At 44.0% G+C, this 8,324-nt stretch overlaps 1 protein-coding gene across 1 annotated transcript in view; it reads left to right on the top strand.

Annotated features, from left to right (window-relative positions):
• The first annotated feature begins 2,938 nt into the window (after window positions 1–2,938).
• The window catches only part of LOC113643899 (translocon-associated protein subunit alpha-like), a 5,998-nt gene continuing 612 nt past the window's right edge, over window positions 2,939–8,324 (top strand). The window contains exons 1-9 of the mRNA XM_027148356.2: window positions 2,939–3,078; window positions 4,959–5,083; window positions 6,244–6,343; window positions 6,452–6,579; window positions 6,777–6,911; window positions 7,092–7,168; window positions 7,501–7,579; window positions 7,694–7,787; window positions 7,981–8,324. The exon at window positions 7,981–8,324 is cut by the window's right edge and continues 612 nt beyond it. Of these exons, the coding sequence (XP_027004157.1) occupies window positions 3,009–3,078; window positions 4,959–5,083; window positions 6,244–6,343; window positions 6,452–6,579; window positions 6,777–6,911; window positions 7,092–7,168; window positions 7,501–7,579; window positions 7,694–7,787; window positions 7,981–8,048 (876 nt within the window). The 5' untranslated portion in view covers window positions 2,939–3,008 and the 3' untranslated portion in view covers window positions 8,049–8,324. The remainder of the gene's footprint in view (window positions 3,079–4,958; window positions 5,084–6,243; window positions 6,344–6,451; window positions 6,580–6,776; window positions 6,912–7,091; window positions 7,169–7,500; window positions 7,580–7,693; window positions 7,788–7,980) is intronic.

Below are 8,324 nucleotides of genomic sequence, written 5' to 3'. Positions count from 1 at the left end.
TCCTGACAACCTTAAGTCTCTCCTGACAACCTTCATGCAGACTTTTTTCCATTTCCACATTTCAGATAAAATTCTGCACGTATATCATTTCGGAAAATTAAGGACATTAATTTGGACAGCTTGTCTAGGGCTGACAGCTGCTCTACCCCAGATAACTTGGTCTCTCACTATAATAATAGTCTCCATAATTTACTGAATAATTTTGCCCCACTTAAGACTAGGACCGTCTCGTGACTGCCCCCTGGGTGACTCCTTTTCTCAGGCAATTAAAAGCAAAAGGACGACGATTTGAGAGACATTTTAGAAGAACTGGCCTTACTGTGCACAAGGAAATGTGTCCAGAACATATATTTTACTATAAAGACGTTTTGACACAAATTCCCACGATGTTCTTTTACACAGCTTTCACTCCACTTCATCACCTTTAAAATGGTTTCATTCATATCTCTCTGCTCACACACAGTTCATTCGACTAAAATCATTCACCTCTTCGTTAGTTTCCGTTACCGCTGGTCACATTATGTTTCGTATTAAGTACAAAATTCTTCTTAACATTTAAAGCTCTCCACAATATTGCACCTTCATATCTTCTCGATCTTCTCCAACACCAACTCGCACTCTCAGGTCTTCTTCTTCCACTCATTTCATCGTTCCCTCTGTCTGTCTTGTAACGATGGGGAACAGAGCTTTCAGTCACTCTGCAGCTCAGCTCTGGAACTCACATCCATCTGAACTCTTTATTTTAATCTCAGCTTAATACCCATCTGTATACTGAAGCTTCTTCTACACCAAAACATATTACATTTTGAAAAAGAAATAAACTAAATAAATTGACATACAACATTGAAAACAAAGCAGATTCCCTACAGAATCTTAAAGAGAAAAGTACAGAACAGACTTAACAAGTCCTCCTGCTTCTGAGGGATAAACTCTAGGTTCTATTCTACACTAAAACATTTCGATTCTCGGTTTATTTAAACGAGGAGTTTCCCTGAATCACAAACAGAGTAAAAGAGGAACATTTCACTTTTCTTACCTTTCCCCACTTTTTTTTGGAATCCCTCGCTGGCTGGCTCACCAATGTAAGAAATAATAAATGTGTGAAAATAAAACGATGAAGATCTTAATGAAGAACAACACGTTTATTCCAGCATAGCAGTGAGAAAACACATGAAGTACTTTGGGTTCAGTCAGTAAGACAAAATCCTGCTCGAGCTTTTTATACTGTTTCCCTTCCTGTAGTTTAAAGGAGTCACACAATGTTGTCCAGCTGGATGTATTTATCATGGTCACGTACACCTTGGCTTGTTATTGTTACAGTTATCACCCAAATGGCCACTTTAATTGGTGATCACAGTCACAGACTTTGTTAGTGTCGGTCCTTTATGTCCTGCTGCAGCTCCCTTACTAACGCTTTATTAATGTAGAGTTCTAAACCTATTACCTTATGTTACATAAACCTTTATAGGAATGAGCTCTTTTAGATGTGTATCTTGGTGTGTGTGTGTGTGTGTGTGTGTGTGTGTGTGTGTGTGTGTGTGTGTGTGTGTGTGTGTGTGTGTGTGTAAATGTAGTGAAAAGAGTTCAAATGTAGTGGATGTAGTTACAGGTTTATTGTTGTCAAAGAAATGGTGCTTTACACCTCTCGTCTTGTCTCATTTAACAATCTCTTCTTTTGAATTTCATGCCATTTCAGTTCCCTCTCCTATCAACCTTGTTATCATTGTTGTCTACCGCCCTCCTGGTCCCCTAGGAGACTTCCTGGAAGAAATGGACTCACTGCTTAGTGCTTTCCCTTCCGATAGCTCCCCCTGACAGTGCTTGGTGACTTGGTGAAAATTCTTGAACACATTGTCTATAATCACCTGTCTGTCTCTCTCTCACAGAACAACCTCCAAGATCCCAACCAGTCTGGCTTTAAAGCAGCTCACTCTACAGAGACAACCCTTTTGGATGTCTCTGAGAAGCTGTCATCCGTCAAACTGTCAAACTGTCATCCGTCCTTATCCTCCTTGACCTTTCAGCAGCGTTTGATACGGTCAAACACAAGACTCTCTTATCCACCCTCAAGAGTCTTGGGATTTGCGGATCAGCTTGGGAATGGTTTGCCTCCTACCTGGAAGGACGCTCATATCAGGTAACATGGAGGGGAGTGACATCTGCTCCACGCAGACTCTCCACTGGCGTCCCACAGGGCTCAGTACTTGGTCCTCTTCTTTTCTCCCTGTATACTCACTCTCTTGGTGAAGTTATTTCCTCACATGGGTTCTCTTACCACTGCTATGCTGATGATACACAACTTATCTTCTCTTTCCCACCCTCAGATGCCACAGCTTCTGACCGGATCTCAGCATGTCTGGCAGAAATTTCATCATGGATGACTGCTCATCAGTTAAAGCTCAATCCTAGTAAAACTGAACTGCTGATCATCAGGTGATTCATCCCCAGGTCATGACCTTACTATATCCCTGCACAACGATCTGATCTCCCCTTCAGCCACAGCTCACACCCTTGGGGTAACCATGGACAATCATCTGTCCTTTCCCTCTCATGTCCCTAATGTGACTCGCTCATGTCGGTTTCTTCTCTACAACATTAGAAGGATTCGGCCATTTTCCCCACACAGACTGCTCAGGTACTTGTTCAGTCTCTTGTCATTTCTACACTGGATTACTGTAACACACAGCTGGCAGGTCTACATATGAACACAATCTGTCCTCTGTAAATGATCCAGAATGCAGCTGCACGGCTTGTGTTCAACCTGCCAAAGTTCTCCACATTAAAGTATTCAGTGTTAGAGATTTAAGCTCTTATGTACGTCGCTCTGGATAAGGGGTCTGTCACATGCTGTACATGTAAATGGATATGAAACAGAAAAGAGCGCATTACTCTCATTGGGCGTTTCAGAGTATAAACCCCGCCCCTCCCTGTTCATGCCCCGCCCCTCCCCGGTCAGTAGTTACAGTCACTTCTCTTTTCTTCTTCCTCTCTTCACTCCTGCAGGAAACATGATGGTCTTTGGATTAAAGTCGCTGTTTGTGATTCTGCTGCTGTTTCCGGCCACTCTGCTCTCCGGAGGTGAGTTTTATTACACACTTTATTATCCTGCTTACACACACACACACACACACACACACACACACACACACACACACACACACACACACACATACAGTGTGTGACGTGGCATTAAACTCCAGCTCTGCTCCATTCATTTCTCTGTCCGTCACCACACACACACACACACACACACACACACACACACACACACACACACACACACACACACACACACACACACACACACACACAACCCGGCGCGTGAACTTTACTCATACAGAATATGAAGCTTTTATGATGTTAATATAAAGAGTCAAATCTCAGTGACTCGGTTTGTTTGTTTGTTTGTTTGTTTGTTTGTTTTCTCTCTCAGTCCGTTACAGCACGCGCTTCTTCTGTACCTGTGACGTCACATTCATGACACTCGACAATAAATGAACTTCTCTATAGTAAAGTTGGAAAACTCTCAACTTCTTTCTGCCCGCGGTGCAATAATGTGTGTAAAGGCAGTAAAGCGAGATGACGTGTCCTAAACACGCGCACACACACGTGTACACGCACACGCGCGCACACACATGTACACGCACGCACACACACACACACGCCCGCGCGCGCGCACGTGTACACACACACACACACACACACACACACACACACACACACACACAAACTAGTCTCAAGCATGATGATATTTTAGACATGTGCTCTGGAGGAACCTTTAACTGTCATGAAGAACTTGTGAAGAACTTTTTTCCTCTCAGGTGGAAATACAACAGCAGCTAAAATATAAATATAATTATTAAGCCCAGTATTAAAATTCTGATTATTTAGAACAAATATGATTTCCAGATACACACTGTTTACAGACCGACAAACTGCACAATAAGACTCGTGTCTCCTCACGTCTCACATCTCCTCACGTCTCACATCTCCTCACGTCTCACATCTCCTCACGCCTCACATCTCCTCACGCCTCCTCACGTCTCCTCACATCTCCTCACATCTCACATCTCCTCACGCCTCACATCTCCTCACGCCTCACATCTCCTCACGTCTCACATCTCCTCACGCCTCCTCACGTCTCCTCACATCTCCTCACATCTCACATCTCCTCACGCCTCACATCTCCTCACGCCTCACATCTCCTCACGCCTCACATCTCCTCACGCCTCACATCTCCTCACGCCTCACATCTCCTCACGCCTCACATCTCCTCACATCTCACATCTCCTCACGTCTCCTCACGCCTCACGTCTCCTCACGCCTCACATCTCCTCACATCTCACATCTCCTCACGTCTCCTCACGCCTCACATCTCCTCACGTCTCCTCACGCCTCACATCTCCTCACGTCTCACATCTCCTCACGCCTCACATCTCCTCACGCCTCACATCTCCTCACATCTCACATCTCCTCACATCTCCTCACGTCTCACATCTCCTCACGCCTCACATCTCCTCACGCCTCACATCTCCTCACATCTCACATCTCCTCACGTCTCCTCACGCCTCACATCTCCTCACGTCTCACATCTCCTCACATCTCACATCTCCTCACGCCTCCTCACATCTCCTCACATCTCACATCTCCTCACGTCTCCTCACGCTTCATGTATCCTCACATCTCCTCACGTCTCATGTCTCCTCACGCCTCTTCACGTCTCCTCACGCCTCTTCACGTCTCCTCACGTCTCCTCACGCCTCTTCACGTCTCCTCACGCCTCCTCATATCTCACGCCTCCTCACGTCTCCTCACGTCTCCTCTCTGCTACACTCATATCCACTGTAATCCAGTCAGTAAATAAATCACACAGAGGAGGTCACATTAAAAGACGAAATTTAGTTGAATTCAATGAAGGAGCAAAAAACTCACAGGAAAATAAAATTTATATTTTGAAGGTGGAGTTTATGCAGAACCTGAAGATGAAGTGATAGATGAAGCATCAGATGGAGCAGTGGAGGAAGAGGAGGAAGATGAAGAGGACGAGGAAGTTCTGGTGGAAGAACCTCAGACAGGAGACAGGGTGAGAATGGTGTTAATGTGATGTAGATCACATGAGGCTAAACTGGAAGCTATTGACTTCCATTATGTGTTAGCTACATTAGCCTCGTGGTTTAACTGAGGTGTTTAAGTGACACACCGAGGTGTTTAAGTGACACGCCGAGGTGTTTAAGTGACACGCCGAGGTGTTTAAGTGACACGCCGAGGTGTTTAAGTGACACGCCGAGGTGTTTAAGTGACACACTGAGGTGTTTAAGTGACACACCGAGGTGTTTAAGTGACACGCCGAGGTGTTTAAGTGACACACTGTGGTGTTTAAGTGACACGCCGAGGTGTTTAAGTGACACGCCGAGGTGTTTAAGTGACACACTGTGGTGTTTAAGTGACACGCCGAGGTGTTTAAGTGACACGCCGAGGTGTTTAAGTGACACACTGTGGTGTTTAAGTGACACGCCGAGGTGTTTAAGTGACACGCCGAGGTGTTTAAGTGACACGCCGAGGTGTTTAAGTGACACGCCGAGGTGTTTAAGTGACACGCCGATGTGTTTAAGTGACACGCCGAGGTGTTTAAGTGACACACTGTGGTGTTTAAGTGACACGCCGATGTGTTTAAGTGACACGCCGAGGTGTTTAAGTGACACGCCGATGTGTTTAAGTGACACACCGAGGTGTTTAAGTGACACGCCGTGGTGTTTAAGTGACACGCCGTGGTGTTTAAGTGACACGCCGAGGTGTTTAAGTGACACGCCGAGGTGTTTAAGTGACACGCCGAGGTGTTTAAGTGACACGCCGAGGTGTTTAAGTGACACGCCGAGGTGTTTAAGTGACACGCCGAGGTGTTTAAGTGACACGCCGAGGTGTTTAAGTGACACGCCGAGGTGTTTAAGTGACACGCCGAGGTGTTTAAGTGACACACCGAGGTGTTTAAGTGACACGCCGAGGTGTTTAAGTGACACGCCGAGGTGTTTAAGTGACACACTGTGGTGTTTAAGTGACACACCGAGGTGTTTAAGTGACACACCGAGGTGTTTAAGTGACACACCGAGGTGTTTAAGTGACACGCCGAGGTGTTTAAGTGACACGCCGTGGTGTTTAAGTGACACACCGAGGTGTTTAAGTGACACACCGAGGTGTTTAAGTGACACACCGTGGTGTTTAAGTGACATTTATTCCTCTCTGTAGGATGTAGATGATGCCGATGATTTAGATGAAGATTCTCAGCCAGCAGACGTGACGTCTCACCCTGACGCAGACACCACCATCATCTTTGTCACAGGAGAAGGTCAGAAACAGACGTGTGTGTTATGTCACACATATTCTCTAGGTTATAGCACTTACTGACTGTGGAACACTTCCCTCTAATGTGTGTACTTGTGTTTGTGTGTTGTAGAGTTTCCAGCCAATGAGATCGTGAAGTTTCTGGTTGGTTTCAGTAATAAAGGCACTCAGGATTTTACTGTTCGCTCTCTTGAAGCATCGTTTCGTTACCCACAGGATTATCAGTTCTACATCCAGAACGTGAGTCTCAACTGATGATAATAATAATAATAATAATAATAATAATAATAATAATAATAATAATATCTGTTTAGGTTTATTACCATTATAATCACAGCAGATTATTTTTTCTTCAGAATGTTGTATATGATGTGATTGTGTGTGTGTGTGTGTGTGTGTGTGTGTGTGTGTGTGTGTGTGTGTGTGTGTGTGTGTAGTTTACAGCTCTGCAGTTGGATGCCGTGGTGCAGCCGGAGAGACAGGCATCGTTTGAGTACTCGTTCATTCCCGCTCAGCCGATGGCCGGTCGTCCGTTCGGTCTGGTGGTCCTGCTGAACTACCACGACTCTGAGGTTCATCACGTCACTTTATATAACACTTTAATCAGAGAATTAGTGATTATATAATTATTATAAGTATTTTAATATCTTAGTAGCAGTGAATGAATACTGATATTAATATGATTTATTACTGTGATGTTTCTCTGAAAGAGATTTGATTTTAATTCAGACGAATTTTTTTGTCTCTTGAAGGGAAATACTTTCCAGAGTGCCATTTTTAACCAGACGGTGACGATCACGGAACAGGACGAGGGCCTGGACGGAGAGACGTAAGGACAAAGCTGTGTTTACATTAATGTTATTAAATTAGTGCAAACTGTAAGTGATTCTGTGTATATGATTCATGTGATTCAGTGTAAATGATTCAGAGAAAATGATTCTGTGTAAGTGATTTAGTGTAAATGTATAACTGTAAATGAGAAATGACTCGGTGTAGGTGATTCAGTGTAAATGACTCAGTGTAAATGACTCAGTGTAAATGACTCAGTGTAGGTGATTCAGTGTACATATTTCTACACTGTGCACATGGATGAGTGTAAAGTGTTATTACATTGTAATATCATTCTGTGAGAGTTCATAAACACATTGTTGTTATTTACAGGATGTTCATGTACATCTTCCTTGGTGGTTTGATCTCTCTAATGCTCTTTGGCACGTATCAGGTGCTTGAGTCCCGCACGGTGAGTTCATGTCACTTCATTATAACTGAAACATCAGAGTAATTATAGGTAATTATGACCACCCTATAGCTATTCTATATTCATAATTCATGACCTTTGACCTTTTTATTTCAGAGGAAAAGAATTCCGGTGAAGGTTGAAACAGGCACCGGAGGGATGAACAATGTGGACATCAGCTGGATTCCACAGGAAACGCTTAACATCATGAGTGAGATTCATTCCTGTCCTAATAAGCTGTTTGTCTTAAACATAATGGGCGTGGCTTAATATTCCAGTGAGCATGTGCTTGATGGACAGCTGTATATTTATCAGCCTTATTTTATACTTACTGTAAAAAACCCACCACATTCATTAACACTAAGGTTTGTAATAAACTGGTTTTGTCCTCGTTCTTCCTTTAGATAAAGCGTCTCCGAGAGCTTCACCGAGAAAACGTGCCAGGAGGACAGCAGGAGCTACAGATCAGTAACACCAACACCAACCAGCACCACAACATCATCACATTTGCAGCATTCGGCAGACGCCTTTATCCAGAGACACTTACACTTAATCACATTTTATATAATTGATGGTTAAGGGCCTTGCTCAGGGGCCCAGCAGTGGTAGCTTAGAGGGTTCAAACTCACAACCTTCTGTTCAGTAATCTAAGCACATCCCCCACATTGTGTCAGCTCTACCCTCATTTCCCTTTCACCGTTTCCATGACCGCTCTGTGTTAAATCATCTTCTCAACATTTCTGAAGAA

The sequence above is a fragment of the Tachysurus fulvidraco genome, chromosome 2 (assembly GCF_022655615.1).
Source record: "Tachysurus fulvidraco isolate hzauxx_2018 chromosome 2, HZAU_PFXX_2.0, whole genome shotgun sequence".
NCBI classification, from domain to species: Eukaryota; Metazoa; Chordata; class Actinopteri; order Siluriformes; family Bagridae; genus Tachysurus; species Tachysurus fulvidraco.
The sequence above is the reverse complement of the archived record's forward strand: the minus strand, read 5'-3'. Positions and strand labels throughout refer to the sequence as shown.